Genomic DNA, 23,392 nt, shown 5'->3' with positions numbered 1-23,392 from the left:
GTCTCATGAAAAAAAAATTTTTTTGAAGACAGTAATAGGAAGCAGGACCAGAGCTGAGTATCCATTTCTCAGTCAACCATAAATCTAAGGGTCACATAAGCACTTTCTATTTATACTCTTATGCTAAAGAGGAACCTGGCCTTAGGCAAACCAATTTTTCATAGGTTCCCAACAGCAATGAAGAAGTGACTTGATAAGGTTATAATATGAAAGCAATGAGGCATTTTCTAGAAACACCATGTCTCTGTAGGAAGAAAATAGCGTTTTCTTTTGGTTTGAGGTTGCTTAAATTTAATGTCGCATCTAATTCCGTAACTAAGCTGAAACCTACAGAAAGTGAAAAAAATCATTTTTACGTGAAATCAAAGGCAATGCGAACAAGAAACATTTTCTTTGTGCTGTTGGTCTACCTGGTCATGATATATCTGAGCTTTATCCCTTTTAGCTTTTGAAAAGGCATTATATAGAGAGAATGTTTAAAATAGCAGCTGATGGCCAACCAGGGAAAGCCTCCCATAACCTCCTTTTCCAAAAACTGAAAATATACTTCAACTTGAAGAGTACCAGGGCACACTTCCAAATCAGGCATTTTCCTTTCCACTAAAAATCGTAACAGAGAACAGGTGACAAATTCTAAAAACAAACCCCCAATCTGAATAAAGAGGCCCTTACAACTGGGTCCCTCTACATCTTTAAATAGCTTTTGACCTGATCATCTTACATGTTTTCTACAGATTATGACAATAGTCCTATCTCAGCTAATCTAGGAATTTTATCTGCAGTGACGTGCGCCACTTGATGGTTTAAGTTTGTAAGGTTAGCTCTTGAGGGACCTTGATTTCCTCTTCAAAATTTTGCTTGAAATTAGAGTACAATGTGGTTATGGCCTTGTGGTCTGAACAGCCAGGTTTCCCAAAGGGATCATTAATGGGGAAGGAGTTGAACACACTATTCCATTAGCCTCAGAACCTCAGGATTGCAAAGGCCCTTCAAGGTCATCTAATGCAACTACCATCTGATGTTAAATTATACTTGACCGCAAAACAAAAACAAAACTAGACTTTTTATTAAATAGCTAAACCAACTATTGGTTTGCTAATATAGTTAATCACTGTATTTCCAAAGCATGTACAATCACCAACCAATTAATCACTCTTTATTGTAACTCTGCAAGTTATTTCTAGGCTGGTGACAAGTACTTCTGTTTTATTTTTGGGTGGGAATGTGGTTGGTGAGGACAGGTGAAAATACAAAATTTAATATGCTATCATTCTAATGTATACATAAAAAATATAAAGTGCTTATATATTTTCTCTTTTTACATACAGAAAAAAAAAAGCTAGGAAAAAATGCCAGAAGAAACAACGTCAAGATCCTATTGGTAGTTATCTCTAGGCACTGGGATTATGAAGAGCCTTTAAACTCATTTTTTAAAACTATAAAAGTTTATATGTTCCTTTAAGAAAATTTGGAAAAATGCAGAAAATCCTGGAAAGAAAAATGAAAATCACCTGTAATCTCAACACTCATCCCCAAGTCATTTTTAACATTTGGGAATATTTCTTTGTAGCTATTTTCCTGTCTCTGGATATGAATACATTATAACATATGTATATACATATGTTATATATATATAACAAATAGTATATACTATTTAGGAACCTAGTTTCAACTGCCATCAAGTATTTTCTATGCCATTAAATATTCTTCTGAGCATGATTTTCATCAGCTGTGAGTATGCCTTTGCATGAATTATACTTCATCTTGGTAATTCCCTATTTTTTGCATATTTAGGTTATTTAGGTACATCCTTTTTTTCCCTGGAATTAAAAATGAGGTTGTGATGAATATCCCTGAACATATATCTTTGCAAAGCACTCTGCCAATTGCCCTAGGAAAATGAGCTATGGGGCGGGGGAGCGGGGTGGGGGTGGGGCTCTGGTGACAGATGCTGTTCTTCTGAAATATACTGGCAAGCTGCCTTCTACAGACTATCAGTCACATTCCCATAGTACTGTGAGGCAGTGCTCAGTTACATGGATTTTTACCTTTTTCTTGACGGCCCTCTCTGTTTTTCTTATTTCTCAACAATAGACATGTATTACTTTCGTCATCACAGTGGTACTGCTTTTGCCTGACATAGCTGACCTGTGTTTGAAATCTGGCCTTCTCGGTTTCCTCCGACGTCATCAACTGTTCCTTCCAGAGACTTTCCCAAATTGCTACCAATGTCTCCTTATTAGAGCCACAAATATTTCACTTATTAATTTGGCTTCCATAATCTGAGTATGCTAAGCATAGAGAAGGACTTCCTAGCTTTCTCAGCTTCCTGATCAGTTGAAAGCATCTTTTTAAAAAAAATTTATTTATTTATTTTGAGAGAGAGAGCAAGAGAGAGGGAGAGACAGAGACTCTCAAGTAGGTTCAGTACCATCAGTGTGGAACCTGATGCGGGTCTCGAACCCACAAACCGTGAGACCATGACCTGAGCTGAAACCAAGAGTCGGATGCTTAACCAACTGAGCCACCCAGGTGCCCCTAGTTGGAAGTATTCGGTTGGGAGTTTTAAGACTTAAGAAAGACTGCAGCCACAGGCCTGGGGAGCCCCTCACCAGAAGCCAGTTTCCTTTCTTCCTGGTTGCCCTCACTTTCTATTTTCTTTTTAGTTCATTTTTTTTATCTATCACATAAACAATATTAACAATAAAGTAAAAACAAATCCACCTGCATACTACTGTTACCTCTCACTCATCTCCAGCGTCTGCTTCATGCACCCTTTTAATCACAACGAAGGTAGGTACCATGTTGTGTGCTACATTTTCCATTTAATTTGACACTATAACTATTTTTCAAAGCTGCTACATGGTTTCCATAATCATTTTTTCTTGTAGAAGTCATTAGTGATCATTGTAAAATGCCTAACCAGCACAGGTAAGTATAAAGGGAAGAGTGGGCAATCTTTTTCTCATTTCTTAGTATGATGACAGCACTTGTGCTATTTCTCCAGCATGTAGGCTTCAGCTTTTGGTTTAAGAGAAATATATTTTTCCAATTTCACAGAAACAGAGACTAGAATGGTGGTTGTCAGGGGCAGGGAGTAGGGGGAAGGGAGTGATGTAGGTCAAAGGGTCTAAATGTTTAGTTTAAGAACAGTAAATTCTGAGGATCTAAGACACAGCATGGTGACTACAGTTAATAATGCGGTATTGTATACTTCAGAGTTGCTGAGAGATCTTAAGCATTCTCATTATACACACACACACACACACACACACACGCACACGCGCACACACACACACACACGCAGTTCACTATGTTAACTATAAGGGGTGATAAATGCGGTCATTATCATGAGCTCAGTAATCATTCTGTGATGTATATGCACATCAAATTACCACGTGGCGTACTTAAATACATACACTGTATGTGTCAATAATTTCCCAATAAAGTGAAAATTATTAAAAAGAGAGAAATATGTTTTTAACACAGATATCTTTCTATTCTGATTACATTTCAAATTCTTTATTAGGAACGGATATTAAATTTTAAAATGTCTTTTCAGCATCTGGATATTTACATGATATTTCCCTTTTTGAGCCATTAACATGATGAACTATATCAATGGATTTCTTTTTTTTTTTAAATGTGTATTTATTTTTGAGACAGAGAGAGATGGAGCATGAACAGGGGAGGGTCAGAGAGAGAGGGAGACACAGAATCCAAGGCAGGCTCCAGGCTCTGAGCTGTCAGCACAGAGCCTGATGCGGGGCTTGAACTCACGGATGGTGAGATCATGACCTGAGCTGAAGTCCGACGCTAACTGACTAAGCCACCCAGGCGCCCCATATCAATGGATTTCTTAAAGAACCATGCTTTCATTCCCATAATTAATTTAGTTAATTCAAATGTTTTCTCTGTGCTCACTGTCCTCAGTTCTAGGTAATTATATACAGTGTAACTAGAACAGACATGGCTGTGTCCTCATAGAACTGATTAGGTGGAGAAGATGAGCAATATCAGAATGTAAATATTTAAGTAGGATATGTAAGTATAAATTGTAAGCGTTACAGAGAAAAAGAACCGGTTTCATTAAGACCACTTGGTCATGAAGTATGTCGGGTTTTTTTTTTTTTTCTGGATTCTACTTGCTAATTTTTTGAGACTTTTACATTAATATTGAGTGGGGAAATTAGTACAGGGTATTCTTACTGTGTGCTACTTGGGATCAGTATTGATAATCATTATGTAAACAAAACGGGAAAGCTTTCTTCTTATGTCCTCAAATAGTGTGAACAACAACAACAAAACAGAATCTGTTTCTTAAAGATTTAACCTTCTAGGTTGAAAGTAAAGATGGGGGGTGGGAGGGAGGGGAGGGTGGGTGATGGGTATTGAAGAGGGCATCTTTTGGGATGAGCACTGGGTATTGTATGGAAACTAATTTGACAATGAATTTCACATAATAAAAAAAAAAGAAAGTCAAGTATGTAGGCCTGGTTCTTTTCAGGATGTAGCATTTTAAACCGTTCTTCCATGTCCTCCATATCTATTTTCCTTTAAAAAATAATCAATTTAATCAAATTTTCATCTTTGTTGTCACTTTTATTTCTAATTTTGTATATTTGAGATTTTTCCTTTTTTTTGTCTTATGAAGGATATATTTTAATGTCTTTTAAGAATAGATTCTTGGGTTTATTTATCAATCCATTGTTTTTCTGAGCTTTATTTCATTAATTTTTACTTTTATTAATCACTCCTTTCTGCTTGCTTCAGCTTTATTTCAGTGTTTTTTTCCCTCCCGTTTTGAGCTGAGTGCTTGACTTACATTTAATGTAATGAATTTCCTTCTGAATACAGCATTAGTCATAAACTACAGGTTTAATACTAAGTGTTTTCATAATAATTTAAAAATATATGCTGCAATGAAAGCTTGGTTTCTACTTGGGCCCAGCTGCAGTTTAAAAGTAGTGTCAGCATTTCCAGATGTTACAGTTTTACTGGTTTCTGTTATTTTTGTTATTATTTTCTGTTTTTATTTCACTGTGATCTGAGAATGTGGTCCATACTTCAACTTCCTGGAATTTATCAAGGATTTCTTTGTGGGCAATTACACAATTAACTTCTGTAAATGTCACACAGGCACTTGAAGGCAGGTGTATGGTCTGTTTTCAGGATTTAGAGTTCAACGTTAGAGCAACATTGAGGACTCATTCTTCTGTCCTTAGAGATCTTTCTGTCTACCTACCTTCCATGAACTAAGAGAAGTCTTCTACTCCTCTCATATTTCTATTAACATCGTTTTCAAAAGAGCTGCTGCCTGAATCTCCTGAGGGCCCCTGGCCTTGGTGTCTCCCCCTCCCAACCCTCAATTCTGCTACGATGAGCAGCTAAATACTAATATGGGGCCTCCAGGAGCCTTTGCTTCTGCCTGGATTTTAACTTAGATAGTAATAGTATGCCCTTTTGCTTTCTTTTCCTTTCAGTCTGAGTTAACTTGTTTTAGATGACATTTATGTATGAAGTCAGAGTATTTCACAACCAGCAAGGGCCGGTTAGAAAGGTCACCATTTCTACAACTCTTGTGGAGCTAAACCAGAGAACTGTGGATGAATCCAATTTCAGAATCTTTGTTCAAAATCAATCTGGGAATTTTTCTGAAGCCCAATATGGGAATCTTTCTTTATTATTAGGTGAATTTACCCTATTTACATTTATGATCATAACTGCTATGTATGATCTTAATTCTGTTATCTTATTTTCCTATTTAAAATGTCCTTTATTTTCAATATTTTCCTATATAATGTGCATTTTATCTCTTAGTTGTTTGCTTTTGTTCTCCCTATCTGGCAATTTGGAAAGAAGCAACAATAAAGTTCTTCTTCCGTTCTTTTCATCAACAGCATACCTGACTGTGGTATAAATTCATTTCTACAAGTAATTATCACAGGTACAAATCTTCCAATTCAAAGGAGAGAACTAGTTTGTGAAATGAAGATGGACAAATGAAACTCAGCCCCTCCTTAGCATGAAGGTTGCTGCCTGTCCCAGTGGTATAGGTATAATCTACAGAATCATAGCAAACAACACACGACGTATGGTTCATTTTATTGGCAAGGAAGAGGAAAAAAAAATTATAAATAACTTTTTAAAAGGCAATTTTCCAAGTGATTACTGAGAGCTCCTGAGAGAGTGTTGATTTATATGAAGATGTGTGTGTGTGTGTGTGTGTGTGTGTGTGTATGTGTGTGTGTGTAAGAGAAGGGGAAAGGGCAGATTTAAAAATACACAGTGGGCTTACGGAACCATCAGTTTTCAAATCCTGGGGGAAAAAAGGAAATGGGTAGATAAACAATGAATGAAAGAAATGTTGTATTTAAGAAAATCATACTGCTTACATTTACATTTCATATTAGCCATATTTTGGTAAGTAATTCCTGATGAAAAAAGTTTCAATTGGGATCATTCTTTTGTTCCTCTTTTAATATTTTTCAATTACATCCTAAGAAACAAAATCCTCCAACTGTCAGAGAGCAAATAAAATTACTCAGAAGTAAAAACGCTGACATGTTTTTAAAGGAACTAAACAGACACCACTTGTAGATATGGATGTGCAAAATACAGTTTGCATGATTGAGCCTGGGTTTCTTTCTGCAGATCAGAGTTGAAAAGTAGAAACAATGAGAAAGGAACAGAATGCTTAAGTGTTCTCCTTCAAACCTCTTTTTTCACTTAGCATGGTTAGATTGGAGAATGAGAGAACAGTACGTTCTTACCTAGAAGTGCCACCAGGCTTAGCAGGATCACCATGTGCTTCATTGCTTTTCTTTTATGGAAATAGAGGAGGGTGCAGAAAATTAATATTTCGAAAATCTAGAAGTGAAAAAGATGCAAAAGAGTAGAGTATCAATTATTTTACACACAGTCTTCTGAATGCCACATTTCTCTTTCTGGTTTTGCAACAGTTCATTCCCCTGTGAGAATTGAGGGTGCCTGGCGTTCCTGAGGACAATTACAAACATATGAGGACAATATATGGAACCTCAGCCATCCAGACCCAGAGCTCTAACCTCACCTATATGCCAACGATGCCGAGATCGGCAACCCTGATCTCATTTACCCAACTATCTTCTAGACATCTCCACGCGTACATTTAATAGCATAGCACACAAACGCGGGCAGTAAATTCCTGAAGGCCTTCCTTCCCCACCTATCCCTCGTGGGGCCTTCACCCCTGCAATGAATGGCCTCATCACACACCTTTTGCACCAGCCAGCAACTCCTTCCTTTCCATCACTCCCTGCCGCCCTCTCTCTGACCACTGCAACAGATTCCAATTCGTCTCGGATTCTACTCTTGCCTCTACAACCCAGCCATTCAGCAGCCAGAGGAATCATTTAAAAGCACAATTTGAATAATGAACTAGGTCATTCATAGAGAGTGTATATGATACACATATAAGGTATTTACATAATATGACAAGTAGTCATGTGCCCTGCACCTAGCCAGAGAAAAAGAACCTACCCATACTTTGAGGTCTCCTGTGCACCCCACCCCAATTGCACCCCCCTCCTCCTCGGCTCTCCCCAGCAACCACTACACTGAATTCTGTGTTTACTCTTCATTTTCTTTATGGTTTACCACCTTTCATGTGTCTCCCAACAGCGCCTTGTTTATTTTTGCACATGTCTGGACTTTATACATGCAGAATCATACTTGGTTTTGATTACTTGCTTTTTTCCCCCACTGTGCATTGTTTATGAGATTTATCCAGGATGATATATGTAATAGAATTATATATTATATCCAGTCATTCCTTTGCTTAAATCTCCTATGGTTTTCTATCACATTAAGAATAAAATCCTGGATGGCCCACCTCTGCCAGGCACAGATCCCCCACCCCCTGCCAGTTCTCTGCAATGCTCAGATTGCTCTGGCCTTTGCACTAACTGCACTAACTGTTGGAGTTGCCTGGAATACTCCTTCCCTGATCTCCCTACAATGGCTCCTTCTAGTCACTCTAGTCACCCAAAGGAGTCACTCAGCTTACACATCACTTCCTCCAAGTGACTTCCTCTCTGACTGCTCTAACAGAGCCACCCCTCATTTACTGTGGAGTGTAGAATATTTCCTGTTCATGCATTTGTATGTTTCTTGTCTGTCTCCCCAACTAGCACATCAGTTCTATGAGAACAGGGGCTTTATCTGTCCTGTTTGCTACTGTCTTTCGTGCCTGGGCACAGTCGGTTACTCAATGAGTATTTATGGAATTAATGAATAAATTACACCTCAAATTTATTATGAACACCTTGCCAAAAACCAAGACTTAATGTCTAATAAACTGAGTGTTCAATAAATATTAATTGACTGAATGTCTAAAATTTTCCTGCCCATAAGAAAACTCTAATGTCACTTGGAGTTCTCAGTTTTATTTTTGTTTTCACTTTTTTCTTTTTTGAAGTCCTTAAGATAGCCTGATGCAAGTTATTTTTTTTCAAAGAGGTAGTATCCCTGGCCTGAAATTGAAAATATGAATGTTTACTTTTCTGACATAAAAACACCACCACTAATTTTTTCCTTAAAAATTACTAGAGTTATGGACTTCAGTACATTCAGGACTATATTTTACTTATGGAGCCATCTCTAAATCAACATGAATCTCTACTGTTTCAGTTCAAGGTTTGCTTTTTTCTTTTTTTAATCCTCTGTGGGCATGGAAAGCAGCAAGACCATATCTTCCTCATTTAAAAACCTTTCATCTCATGTGGAAGATTAAGTCATCCCTCAGCTTTTTCCTGGTAAATTAAACCAATTACTTTAACTTTTTCTTAAAGGACTTTTTGCCAGGTCTTTAATTGAATCAAGCCATGCTACAAAGGCTATTAAACTCCTATCACTTTGTTTTCCCCCAAACTGCCATCACAACATGGGTTGGGTATCCCCACCTCTGTTTAGCTCATCAATCGTTAGCAGAAATACCCCTGTCGGCTTCACTCCCCTCTCAACTACAGGCTTCCATTTCTCACACTGACATAAACAACTCACGGCAGCATTTGGGACCACTGTATTTGTTGCTGGAAAGAAGGTGGCTCAGCCTGCATTAATGCACAGAGTGTCTTAGCTAAATCTGTTAGCGGGAGGATTATTAATTGGGGGGAAGGGAGAAATGAGGGTAGTTATCAGTTCTAAATATCAAATATGACTTCCTTCCTTCCTTCCTTCCTTCCTTCCTTCCTTCCTTCCTTCCTTTCCTTTCTTTCTCTTCCAAATTCCATCTCTGTGGTTAACACGAGCTCCTATGACTCACAGAATGGCTGTCATTGCCCTGCATTCTGCCTTGTGGCAAGAGGTCACGGAGCTCCCAGGAATAAAATATTCAAGCAGCATGAATTAATGTTCATTTTTTTTCCTAGCAACATTTCTGCCCCTCTCTGAAAATATCACTGTTAAAGCGGCTGTGATTTCTACAGGTTGCTGAGACCCAGGGAGAGGCTGCTTTGCTGATTGCTGTCTCAGAGGTCAGAAATAATAACAGCACTTAACTGCAGGCTCACCACCCGCTCTACTTGTACCAATTTACTCAATCCTCACAACCTGAGGAAGCAGGCACTATTTTACAGATGAAGAAACCAAGGCTCAGAGGGGTTAAATGACGTAGGTCTGGTAGGCAGAATAATGGCCTCCCAAAGATGCCCATGTCCTAATCTCTGTAACTTGTGTGTATGTTACTTTACATGGCAGAGGGGCTTTGGAGATGCAATTAAGGCTATGGACCTTGAGATGGGGAGATTATCCTGGATTATCCAAGAGGGTTCAAAGTAATCATACGAGTCCTAAAAAGCAGAGAACCATCCCAGGCATGGTCAGAGAGAGATGGAACATGAGAAAGAACAGCGTCAAGGAAGGCTGGCGGCCTCTAGAAGGTGGAAAAGGCAAGGAAATGGATTCTCCAGAGGCACAGGCAAGGAATATAACCCTGCCAATACCTTGATTTTAGCCCAGTGAGACCTGTGTTGGACTTCTGACCTTTAAAACTGTAAGATAATAAATCTGTATTGCTTTAAGCCACTAAGTCTGTGGCAATTCGTTATGGAAGTAATTGGAAGCTAACTTAGGTTCTGGTATCTGAAGTCCTTCCAGAAGAACAGAATCTTCAGGATGAGTTTTCTGAATTGACTCTGGGTTTTTCTGGATTGGTTCTCTCATCTAATTAGATTTAAGGGCACTCATCACCCTGTTTTTGGTGGTGAGGAGTACTGGCGGGCCATGGGATGATGTGACAAAAGAGATACAGGCTCCTGGGCCTTGTTTCTGAGGCTTCTACTTCACGCAAGCCTTAAACGTAACACGAACATGGACGTTCCATGGACATCCATCTGGTGCTGGTAAACACCCGAGACAGGTAGATGCTGTTAGCCAGCCTGGGATACAATTTTACAATCCTTTTTTGAGAAATGTACAGCTTATTCAGACTCTAAAATGCTTTCTTATTCATTTTAGTAGTTATTTGATCAGTCCTAAAAAGCAATTCAGGTACTACATTTCTATTCAGTGTAATACAAGAGTAGCTAGATGAATGATCCTTCAAAGAATAGCCTTAATTGCTGTAATTATGATCTCTGCAGTCATGGTTTGCAGAAAAAGCATGGAAACCTCCATCTCTAAGGATTAAATATTAATTACCTCGATGTTTAAGCCAAACTTAAACATCGATGTCAGATTTAAGCCAAACTTCAGCTCAAGAGCTTAGCATGTAATTGGTAACATCTAGAGTCTTTAGAGAGGTAACATAAAATGGATTAAATTCCAAACTAAGATAATGTAGATATATTCCCTTTAGAGTCTAAAGCCAATAGTGTTATTAAAAAAAATTTTTTTTAAGGTTTATTCAGTTTTCAGAGACAGAGACAGAGCGTGAGAGGGGGAGGGGCAGAGAGAGAGAGAGAGAGAGAGAGAGAGAGAGAGAGAGGGAGACACAGAATCTGAAGCAGCCTCCAGGCTCTGGGCCGTCAGCACAGAGCCTGACACGAGTTTCGAACTCACAGACCGTGAGAGGCGCTCCCCCATAGTGTTATTCAAATGTGACTTTATTAAAGATTTATTTTATGCTATCTTATAATATCTGGAATTAGTTACATTTTTGGATGACATTTACTTTCAAATATACTTTCATTATTTTATGGGAATATGGGTCTCTCCCAGGGCTGTAAAATTCCTGTTACAGGACTTCTTCTCTATACCCTGGATGTCCAGTCTGTTGAATGAACTAGTGAATAAATGAATGAATGAATTTAAGAGTTGACTTTGGAAAACGGCAAAATACAAGTAATGTCAGAGTTTCTTTTGTGGAAATAGAAGGTTTAAGAAAGAGTAGTTTCGTTCTTTTAAATGTTTTCTCTGGTGTTACAATAATATAAGACACGTCATCATCAAACACTGCTGCTTATTCCAGGAAATCAAATCTTGCTGCATATTTAATCTCCCAAGGATTCAACTCGGGCTATTCATTTTCTGGTCACCGATTGGGCGACCCTTTTCTTACTGGATGAAGAATCTGTTTTGCCTGTAGGCAAATAATAATAATATGTTTGTAGGACTTCAAGTCTCAGCTATCACGAAAATGGATTTGATTGATAAAATCTGTGATTGTTAACGGGCTGGGTCTGCTGGACAAGCAGGAAGTTACAATGGGGCAGAGGAGAGACACAAAGAATGACAGACCTGAAGAAGGCTAATCTGAATTAGGCAGTCCAATCCTAAAGTCTGATGTACAGGGGAAGGGGAGCCTTCCAATATAAAAAGGAGGAGAGTTCAAGAGAGAAGACACTGAGTTCAATTTTTGAGACGTTACATTCGAGGAACCCATGACACGTCCAAGACAGGGATGAGCAATCAGTGGACAGATGAGAACACAGAACTGCAGCTCAGAAGACGCCTGGGAGAGAGATGTAGACTGGATTTAGAAGTCTTTCTAAAGGATGATGGGGGTTGTCAATGAGATCACACTAGAAAACCTTGGAAGAATATGTAGCATGAAGAGATCAAGAGTGGTTGGCATGAGAGAAGGATGAGCCCACAAAGAGTATTGGATGGCCTAGTCAGAGAGGAAGAGGAGAAATCGGGAAAATAAATTGAGGAAGCCACGGAAGAGAGGGGTTCAAGGAGAAGATGGTGGGTTATGAGTAAATGCTGCACAAGGTTCAAAAACAGCAGGACCAAAAAAGCAATTCCATTTGGCAATTTGTTGGGGGGGGGGCACGGATCTATCAGATGATAAAGAGTGAGGAGTGAATAGGAGTTGGGAAAGTAGAGGGGAGAGTAGAGTGGAAGGGAAATAGGACAGTTGATTGAAGAGTGTGTATGGATGAGGATTTAAAAACAAAAACAAAAACAGAGAAACCTAATTTGTTTAAGTAAAAGAAAGCAGTATAGAGGGAGACTAGAAAGAGAAAACACCTGTAAGCATTTGTGTTCTGGTGGTCGGAATTATATATCAGAGATGGAGAGATATATAGAATTCCTGTCACAAAGATTAAGGACTGCCAGATAATAATGTAACATCACATAGTTCCCACTGTAATATCCTGGGTTACACTTAAAGCAAAGTTCACCAGTAAACATGTCCCTGCAAATGCCAATGGCACAGTTTTGAATAACAGGTATATGAAGTAGGGTCATACTATTCTACCTATTTCAATAGCAGAGGACTAGATCAGATAGTTTTTCAAAATCATTTCTGATGCTAAATATGTATGATTCTCTGTGCTTTGATTCTTCTTGTTGAATTCACAATTATTTTACTAATATAGTTCTCGGTTAAAGGTCACGTAGTCTATCCCAGTTTTCTTCTTACCACCTGCCCCTCCTGGAATACTCTTTTTCTTCAATATAAACTGACTTCTGAAACAAGTTACACATCAACCACCACAAGCACGTTCTCTCTATACTCACGGGGTACAGCCACTACATCAAATAAAGCATCCCAGTTAGTGGCTTCAAATTTCTATATCAGCTCATTCCATTCTTTCTTTTACACATCTCTCAGCATTATCCTTCTGCTGTCTACTTCTCCCCAGACAATCTGGTACATGTTCTCAATGAACACTTTTTTGAAGAAAATATCTATCTTGAATTAAAGCCAATGAATTAAAATGTGTCTTCAGGTATTTCCCTTTGACCTGGGAAGAGAGGTTTTTGGGGTTTGTGTTTTTACTTTGAGTTGTCCTAAAACACATTGCTTTGGAATTTGTTGGATTAAATATTGTGGAAATCGTTCCAGTGACAGGTCAAGAATAGGATACTTGGGAAACTGGGGGTGCTCTATTGCTGATTTAGTGTTTCAAATACTTTAGTATTAGTCAAATCTATTTATGTTTAACGAGAGATTAATGTTGAGAGGCAAAGATTATATTCATTCTCTAACATCTGTAGGTACAAGTGGTCTAGATAATATAGTTTATGGGATAGTAAAAAATTTTTTTAAATTCTTACCACATAGATCAGGAACTGCCAGCCAACAAAGTAATACTGTACTGTTCTTGCAGAGATAGACTGAGTTCTATTTGGAGCAAAGTTCACCAATAAATAGGTTCCTGCAAATCCCAGTGTCATACCTTTAAATAAAATTGAAAAGACAAACCAAGTTGAAAAGGGATATTTAAGCCTTTTTGTCAATGTAAACATTACCTATAGACGGAGTATTGCTTGTAAAAATGCCTACAGCCCCTCCCTGTTAAAATACAATTCATCAAACCATCCCTAGATAGCATCCTGCATTCACATGATAGCATTATCTTTAAAAGGGGGATAAGGGCCAGGGAAAGGATGGGGTAGGACATGACTTCTGATTTTTCTTGTTGTTTCAGATGAATCCTTGCCTCCTCAGAAAACCTTTCTCCAAAGATGGGAAAGATCAGAACACGTGCATTTGGAGACATGAAAACACATCCAACCTGGCTGTTTGTTTCCACATGGACCACTAAGAAAATGATAGATCCATCAGAGCCCAGAGAGTGGGGAAGTTCAACACCTGATGATCTACTCACTCATCTTTGCAGCTTGTACACACACACACACACACACACACACACACACACACACACACGTGATTTTACACTTTGAAACTCTGGTAAAAGAGCACCTTAATCATTGCCATTTATTAGAGACCTTTTAACAGAAATGACAAAGGTGAATGCTGACTTTGCTGTAAGATTTATTTAATCCAATTTAGAATCTAGAATTCTAGGAGTAACTTAGTAAAATATCACATTATAAACCTATGTAAACCATGTGTTACTGTCATGCCTTTCACATTACTTAAAATAATGGAGGAAACCTCATCAGAGAAATACAAATCAAAACCACACTGAGATACCACCTCATGCCAGTCAGAGTGGCCAAAATGAACAAATCAGGAGACTATAGATGCTGGAGAGGATGTGGAGAAACAGGAACCCTCTTGCACTGTTGGTGGGAATGCAAATTGGTGCAGCCACTCTGGAAAACTGTGGAGGTTCCTCAAAAAATTAAAAATAGACCTACCCTATGACCCAGCAATAGCACTGCTAGGAATTTACCCAAGGGATACAGGAATACTAATGCATAGGGGCACTTGTACCCCAATGTTTATAGCAGCACTCTCAACAATAGCCAAATTATGGAAAGAGCCTAAATGTCCATCAACTGATGAATGGATAAAAAAATTGTGGTTTACATACACAATGGAGTACTACGTGGCAATGAGAAAGAATGAAATATGGCCCTCTGTAGCAACATGGATGGAACTGGAGAGTGTGATGCTAAGTGAAATAAGCCATACAGAGAAAGACAGATACCATATGTTTTCACTCTTATGTGGATCCTGAGAAGCTTAACAGAAGACCATGGGGTAGGGGAAGGGGAAAAAAAAGTTAGAGAGGGAGGAAGCCAAAACATAAGAGACTCTTAAAAACTGAGAATAAACTAAGGGTTGATGGGAGGTGGGAGGGAGGGGAAAGTGGGTGATGGGCATTGAGGAGGGCTCCTGTTGGGGATGAGCACTGGGTATCGTATGGAAACCAATTTGACAATAAATTTCATATTAAAAAAATAATGGAGGAAAGAAATGTGTATGGGAAGAGGGGCCACATAAGGAGGAGTAGAGGGAGGCCTTGACCTTGCAAATAACACTGAAGACTGCTTATTTATTAATAATCAGCAAAGAAAAATGATATAGGTAGCATTTTTCAGATAGCACCCTTGAAAACATAATTCAACTTGTTTCATAACTGAGGTCAGTGTTGTTGTGTATATAATTTACAACCAGCACTGACTCCAACCTGAAGCAATTTGGTTTGTCTATAAAATCTCACAAATTCAAAGACACCAATTTCCTGTTCCTCTTAATCAAATGATTTAGGGTTGTGAACTCTAGTTTTTGAGAACAAATAGCATTTGACTTTTCACACAAGCAAGACAATAGCTATTCAAGGTATTTGTAGAAGCTATAAAACAAGCTTCTTCTAATGTAAGAACTTACTCTGTAATACTTTGTGAAGGCAGAAATTACATACAAAATTATAAAAGCTATTTCTAATGAGAATTTTAAAAATGAAAAAACAATATACATTATTAAGCATTGCAATAAAGAGAAAATAATAAAAATCGTACATAAGAACTTGGGCAAAATTATTGTTCAGCCCTGTCCTTTCTTTGGAAAAGAAAAAAAGATCTTGTAAGAAAATTGTTCAATATTAGGTTCCTAGGAGGATGGAATGAAAACACACACACACAGTTTTCTAAACTTGGTATACTGAAGTAGAATAAATCCATTGAATACAACTTAAAAATCTCAGAGACTTCCAACTTCCTTTTGTGAAGTCCAAATTTCTTATTTTTATTGAATTCCTCTGCCAGTAATTTTTTTTATCTCCTATAACTGTATCTAGTGTCAATTAAATTTCTTTTTTTAAATTTTTTTAATTTTTATTTATTTATTTATTTTTTAATATATGAAATTTATTGTCAAATTGGTTTCCATACAACACCCAGCGCTCATCCCAAAAGATGCCCTCTTCAATGCCCATCACCTACCCTCGCCTTAAATTTCTTTTTTTAAAGTTAGTTTTGAATGGGTAACGTAAGGTGAAAAAAATCTGAAAGACACACAAGGGTGGTGAGTGAAAAGTTAAATCTTTCTCACACCCTTATGGCACACTAGTTCCCCTCCTGGAAGTAAATACTGCCACCAAATCTTAGATTTCCTTTTCCAGGGATGTTTTATGCAGGTGTGTGAGAGACTGCATAAGTTTTGGTTTTCTACACAAATGATAGCATATTATACACACTTGCTTTTGTTCTACTTAACAGAATATCTTGGAGAACATTTCACATCAGTGTATGTAGGACAGCCTCATTCTTTTCAAGTCTGCAGAATATCTCATTTTTGGATGTTGCATTATTTCACTTAACTTTCCAAAAGGGTCCCTGGTTCACATCCTGACATCTCCTTTCTTGCCTCACATCTGCTTCCTCATTTGCATACTGTGCCCATTTTCACCAAGGTAGATCTTCGCTCCATTTCAAAACTCCTTGAACACAAATGAAATGACTGATGATTTTGCAATTGTACTTTCAAAGTACTTTTGTACATACATTATTTCACTTGAGCCCCATATCAGTGGGAATCTAGTAAAGAACTCTATGGCAGCTCAGTAGGTCGCACATTCTTTCTTTTTATAATCTTAATTTCAGCTTCCTGTGACAATTACAAAGGCAGTTCTAGAGAGCTGCTACCTGTTATATGCTTGTCTACTTGGTATCATTTGTATTTGTGTGATTCACTGTCTCCTGTATGGATCATGTGCACATTTTCCATAAGTGTGTAAAAGTGTTGAAGATAGTCATTAGCAACTCCTTAAATTTCCTTAAAATGTATTTATAGCCCATCTTTTTCTAAAAGTGGCATCTAAAAGATGTCATTTCCTGATATTTTTTTTCTCAGTGAAGCCACACATATTCTTTCATTTGAAAGACACAGATTTCTAAGTTAGAAACTTGCTAATTTACCTTCTGCTGGCCCACTTGCCCAAGGGAGTAATCTGGCAGCATAAGATACTCCAGGAAGGGAAGCAGCCCTTGGCATGCCCTTTGCCCATGGAAATGATAAAATTACAGATCAAAACTTGGATCATGAAAGGCTAATCCATGCTGAAACTGCCCCCACAGATTTCAAATTTCGCTGCTACTTGCTGGCTGGAAGAGCTTAGGCATGTTATTTATCCCTCTGTGACCTAGTCTCCTCATCTCTGGGTACAATGAACTTATCACACCTGCTAGACTCCAGAATTTGGCTGAGCAAGAGGCCAAATTCAGCTCTGGAGAGCTGAATAGATTTGAAAGCTCACCCGGAAGCCTGATGTGACAGAGGACCCTGGAACAGATCTACCTCAGGATACAGACCACTGGGAGTCAAAAGCTATCTCAGAAAAGCTTAAAAATTAATCCCAAACTGGCAGCTCTTTCTGCCCCTGGGTCCTGTCCCTGGGCTATAATAAAAGCGCCTTTTTGCACTGAAAGTATCTTAAGAATTCTTTCTTGACTGTTCACTCAGCAGCCCCACAACATTTCTGGTGCCCAACCTAGGGCTGTTCTTCTTTCTAGACTTCGAGCCTTGGTACAAACTTAAGTTACTCCCTCTTTTCTTTTACTTTAACTCCAGGGGCTTTTCAAGAAATATGGTCTTATTGGAACAATCTCATGTTGACTGCTCTGGCTGCAACCTTTGAGCCTGTGACTACTCTCCAGGGAGGATAAAGGCCTGCCTTTTGACTGGAAGCTAGTACCCTGGCCAGAATGGTAACAAGACCCAGAACTTGATGCCCTCTCTTTATCCACCCCTTCTTTTTTTTTTAGACAGAGAAAGAGAGAGCGAGTGTGAGCAGGGGAGAGGAGCAGAGGGAGACAGAGAGAATCTTAAGCAGGCTCCACACTCAGCACGGAGCCTGACACAGGATTTGATCCCACAACTCTGGGATCATGAACTGAGCCAAAATCGAGAGCAGATGCTCAAACGACTAAGCCACCCAGGCACTCTTATCCCTGTTCTTATACAAAGCATGGGACAGACACCTGTCACTAGGATTGCTGACAACCTTAAGACTTCCATGCGAGGTTTCCTCCTCATTGGTCCAATGTGATCCCCACCACATCCCCGGTCTAGCCACTTCTGGCCATGAGACCACTGGGAACCAGCCAAAACCAATGTCAATATCAATTGAATTAAAACCCAACTGGGGACCATTTCCTGGGAAGTTGTCTGTAAAGACTACATGTATTGGAATGTCACTTAGACCATGATGGATTTCTATCTTTACTATTCTTCATCAATGTCCCCTACTAACTACTTGAATTATAGTATTAGGTAATTTCGCCTTGTAGAACTTTTTTAGTGCCTCCCTCGGTTAAAAATGGCAGGTTCTCCATGGTATTTCAGTCTATTCACTGGCACCAATATGTAGTCTAGAATGCAATGGGGGAATTGCAGGGATATTGACATCTCTTCAGTAGACAGGCTGGTATTCATTAACAACTTTTTGAGGGAAGCTCTGGTTGCTCTGAACACTAGGAACCCTTGATATGACCCTGAGTGGAATGCCATCCAACAGTCAGGGGGATTATGGTAATGGACTTTTCTTCTTCATTCCCCAAAAACTCCCCCTTGGGATGTCTCTTAACCCACTGGAGACAATTTGGATTGCAAGATTTAATGAAGAAAGGACTCATCTTCTTCTGCAATAACACATACCCTCAGTACTCCATAGGAGACAAAGAAAAATGGCCCATTAACAGATACTTAAACTTCAATACTATTTATCAATTAGAATTTTTTTGTAAATGTCAGGGAAAATGGACCGAAATCCCATATGGCCAGGCCTTTATGGTGCTGTACCCAAACTCTGATCTGTCCATATTCTTTTACAGGGCTTGAGGACCCCCCTCTCCTCACCCTCGACCCTCAACCCACCAGCTCAGCTGCCTTGGGCCCCTCTACCACCTTACCTGTGTCTTGTCCTGTTCTCTATGTGCCAATCCTGTTCTCTATGTTTACTCCCCTGTAAACAGGTTGCTGCCAGGATCCTGTACATGCCTCTCTCTTTTTCCCGAATTACTTATCTTTGTTTACTTCTTCTCAAAATATATCTTGAGAGGACGAAACAAATGAAGCTTCTTATTGCATGTGGGGGCTTCTGCCTGAATTATTAATGGCTATGATAATTGGAGCCAATTGTCTGTGGTAGTCGCTAAACCTCAGGACAGGGGCTTAAAGAATATTCCTAAGCAGAGGCCAGAACTCCTTTTGTTTCAGGGAGATTCCCTGTCTTCTCTGGCCTGACATGGACTGGCTGTTTTCACCTTTTGTCGGTGGAAAGAAAATATGTGTCTGTTCATCTGTCCGAGCTTGGTCTTTAGGACCAGGGATCCTCTTTCTCTGCCCTCAGGGCTGTTACCTGCCTCCAGCCTTGCTAGCAGCACCTCACCTATTCTGCTTCCCCTGCCCTCCTCCTGTTTCTGCACAGCCCGAATAACCTGCTCCTATACCATCCTCCGTGCCTCTGGTGTTACTGGCTCCTGCTCCTCCTACCCTGCTATCAAAGAGCAAAGAGTACCCCCTTGGACTTAAACCACCCACTTCAGATTTCCCCAGGTAAAAAACTGACAGCGGGGAACAAATTGATTGGCTTTTAAGTGGACCTAGGTGCAACATATTCGGTAAACTAATTTAAGTTTGTTGGATTAATTAAGATAGACATGTCCTTAGAGTTATCAGCATGAAATAGAAAACTTTTATTCTACCAAGGATTACTGAAAGTTAAATAAGCCTGTGTTATCTTTGTTGCAATTTGTCAGCAAAAAGATGACTTAAAATGACGGTTAATTTTGTCTTAAAGTTCTCATGGGTAATTGTTAAAAAAAACCCAACTAGGTTGAATAAATGAAAATGTTTATAACTTTCAAAGTCTTTGATAATCTGAAACCTTAAAGTTTTGCTTGTATGATAAATTGGATTGGATTCATTGGCTATCTAAGTCTTTTCCAACAAAGATAAAATACTAACACATTAATTACTAAACATACGTTTGTGCTTTTGGTTTCTTACAGCAGAGAAACTGAGGATACTTGGGTCTGTTGGTAAACATGCTTTATGCTTTGTTGAAATAGTGGATGGCTCCACTTTCCTTATGATCTCGTTAAAAAAAATGTATTCAAAATTGTATCTTTAATCTTATGATCCAGGGAAGATCATAGACTGTCACTGGGGCTGTCTCTAAAAGGGTAAAAATCCAGTTTGAGAATGGAAGGACTGAACAGGAAGGAACTGGGTGGTGTTTTCTGACGCCTGGTGAAGACTTCTCCCCACTGGTCTTAAGAAGACAGAAGAAAGGAAATAACACGCTTAACAGAACACAGAGAATGCTAGTGGGACTATGTTTGCTACCCACTTCTAATCTCAGCAGACTAGTGCACAAAGCACCAAGAGCTGAGCCTCAGAGGGAACCAAAGACGGAGCAGTCAGGCAGCTGTGGGTGAGCGGCAGGTGGGGTCAGTGAATGGGTGCTGGACATGATGCATCTGCCACCCTCATGGCCAGTCCTGTACAAAATATACTTTCTCATCAAATACAAACTCAAGTCACTTAAATTTCTACAGTGATCTTGTGGGAGTTTCAGATTTAGCTTGACACAATACACAGATGTTAATAAAATTTCTTCCTATAAACTTGTCACATATGCACAACAGGGAAACAAGCTCATCTCTGCTCTTTATAGTAAACGGACTAGGTATGGTGGGAAGGTACATGCCAAGTGAGGGTAATCTTTTTTTTTTTGGAAGTGGTGTTCTTAAAACTGTTAATTTCATTGACAAGTATGGCTGACATGAGAGTTACATTACATCACCATCATACTAAAATGTGATGATAATAATAATAGTAATACCTAATACTTCTAAGCACAATTCTAAATGCTTTATATATAATTAACTTAATGCTTACAACAAATCTGTGAAAAATAACTATACTGTTAAAATATTATACTATATATGTGCTATATAATGATCTTGTTTGGGATGTTCTTGCTAAGTGGAGAGCTTGGATGAAAACCTAGGTAGTCCATTTGCTTAACGATTACACTCTCCCACCTCTTGTATCCATAAAGAGCCAGGGCGGATGAATGGACAACTCAGGGCTGTCATTCATGTTGTAGGCTCAGTGGGTGGTGCCCCAGCCTAGGTATACAGGCCAGGAGCTGTACAAAGCATAACCTAAAGCCAGATGCAACATCCCTACTGGGGATAGACAGAATCAACTCTCCCTGGCAGTGGTCCCTGGGCTTCATGACTAGCCCTGAGGTTCCTTTAGAAAAGCATCTTCAAACTGGTATTCCCTGGAACCAGCTTCATAAGGCAGATGCTCCACCAAAAAGAGTCTCAAGTCAAATCTATTTGGGAAGAGATGAGTTAGACAAATTTGAATAGTTCTTTTACTAGAAGACCCCCTCAGATCCTCAATGTGCTAGTGTTCACTGTGAATCTCCTAGAAGAGGGTATGATCGTAATATTTTCTAAACATATCTGACCATTTATATCATCCTGAAGGAGTGTTTTGAGGAATATTTTATACTTCGGGAAATGCCTGACATTTAACTGGATCCAGCTGTGAGAACGCAGCCTCTGTTTCAAGAGGCTACTGATCTTCTGTTGTAAAAGTCTCCTATGGATACTTGTGGGCTAAGAATGAAGTATAAAAGTGGTCAAAGGGAAAACATCCTGGAATCAGGTTCCTCTGATGCTTCTGTTCACTGGCACCTAGAAGCTGACTTCCTCACGTACGGAAGCCTTGGGTTCTAAGATCTTTTTGTACAGTTCTTCAGCTGACATCTGGTTTCCCAACCCACCCTTCCCCTTAGGTAAAACCTGAAATACCCCACTCCCCAACTGGATGCCAGCTAGTGTTAATTAACTAGTGTCTAGCTTCTGGACTCTGGCTTGACCTGACTTCTGGTAGCCTTAAGAGTTTTTTAATGTTCAGCTAACCTGATTCCAACACAAATATTGCGTCTAATTCTCTTGGTCCTTATAGTATGTCTCCTGATCAATGGGGGTCTCGCTGTTGCTTTTGTGACCAGGAGTCACAGAATAAACTGGTTCCCTTAACACCAAACCATTTGGGATGTCTTCCCCTCAGAACAATCTCTCCAGATTCCTCAGGCTCATAGTAGCTATATATATATATATATATATATTATATATTTATTATATTTATATATATAATATATATAATATATTTATAATAAATATATTATATTTATTTATATAGTAGATAATTATTTATTATATTTATTATATATTTATTTGTATTATATTTATTTATTATATTTATATATTTATATATTTATATTATATTTATATTATAGTATTTATTAATTATATTTATATATAATATATACAATATATATATTTATAATAAATATATTATATTTATTTATATAGTAGCTATATATATATATATATATATTTTTTTTTTTTTTTTTAGAAAGAGAGAGAGCAAGCATGCACTTGCCTGTGACTGGGGGAGGGGCAGAGGGGGAGAGAATCCCTAAGCAGGTCCCTTGCCCAGTGTGGAGCCCAGCGCAGGTCTCAATCTCATGACCTTAAGATCATGACTGTGAGATCATGACCTGAGCTGAAATCCAGAGTTGGACGCTTAAGCCACTGAGCCATCCAGGCGCTCCATAACACATAAATCTTAAAGAAGCCCTGGATTGGGAAGTCTCAAAAATGTAGTGAATCCAAATAGTCCTGAACCTACCACCAGAAAGTCTCCCATTCTTGAGGCAACCCTGAAACCAAAATAGCCAATCTGTTCCCTCAACCAGAAATGATGGTTTGTTTGGCTAGATTAGTATTCTAGATACTAGCCCTAAATCAAGCTGACCATTTGGTGTGGAAGAAAGAAGGAAAGAGATGGTCTTCATGTCATTTTTAATCTCTTGACATTCTATCCAGGGAAACCATTTATAGGTGACTTAAAATAATCAAGTTACTGGTCTCTGAAGAGTACTGATGAATTGACTGTCATTTTTTTTTTCTTATGATGATACTATCTGGACTTAAGTCAACTAGGTTCTCACAGCCTATTAGATTTAGTACTTTTGATGACTAAGGGAGGAGAGGGGGGAAATACTATAGGTTTTGGCTGAATGAAGGGGAGAGAAATCTGGTGCTTTTTAAAGGAAAAATAATCATTAAAATAATTTAAAGTTATTAATCCACTAAGAATCAGAGCACAGTCCAAACCCTGTCATTGAGTTAATAATAGTTGGCAATTCCTTTCAGACATAGCTTTTGTGAGGTCATT

General features: G+C 38.7%; 1 protein-coding gene across 5 annotated transcripts in view; it reads right to left on the bottom strand.

Annotated features, from left to right (window-relative positions):
• Positions 1–23,392, bottom strand: part of NIPAL2 (NIPA like domain containing 2) — an 82,590-nt gene that overhangs the window by 12,459 nt on the left and 46,739 nt on the right. For all 5 annotated transcript variants that reach the window (XM_027064158.2, XM_027064157.2, XM_053208005.1 and 2 more), the window contains 2 exons: positions 13,489–13,610; positions 6,774–6,870 (listed from right to left, as the gene is read on the bottom strand). In XM_027064158.2, the coding sequence (XP_026919959.1) occupies positions 6,774–6,870; positions 13,489–13,610 (219 nt within the window). The remainder of the gene's footprint in view (positions 1–6,773; positions 6,871–13,488; positions 13,611–23,392) is intronic.

This window comes from Acinonyx jubatus, chromosome F2, assembly GCF_027475565.1.
Source record: "Acinonyx jubatus isolate Ajub_Pintada_27869175 chromosome F2, VMU_Ajub_asm_v1.0, whole genome shotgun sequence".
NCBI classification, from domain to species: domain Eukaryota; kingdom Metazoa; phylum Chordata; class Mammalia; order Carnivora; family Felidae; genus Acinonyx; species Acinonyx jubatus.
Note: the sequence above shows the minus strand (reverse complement) of the source record. Positions and strands in the feature narration are given on the sequence as shown.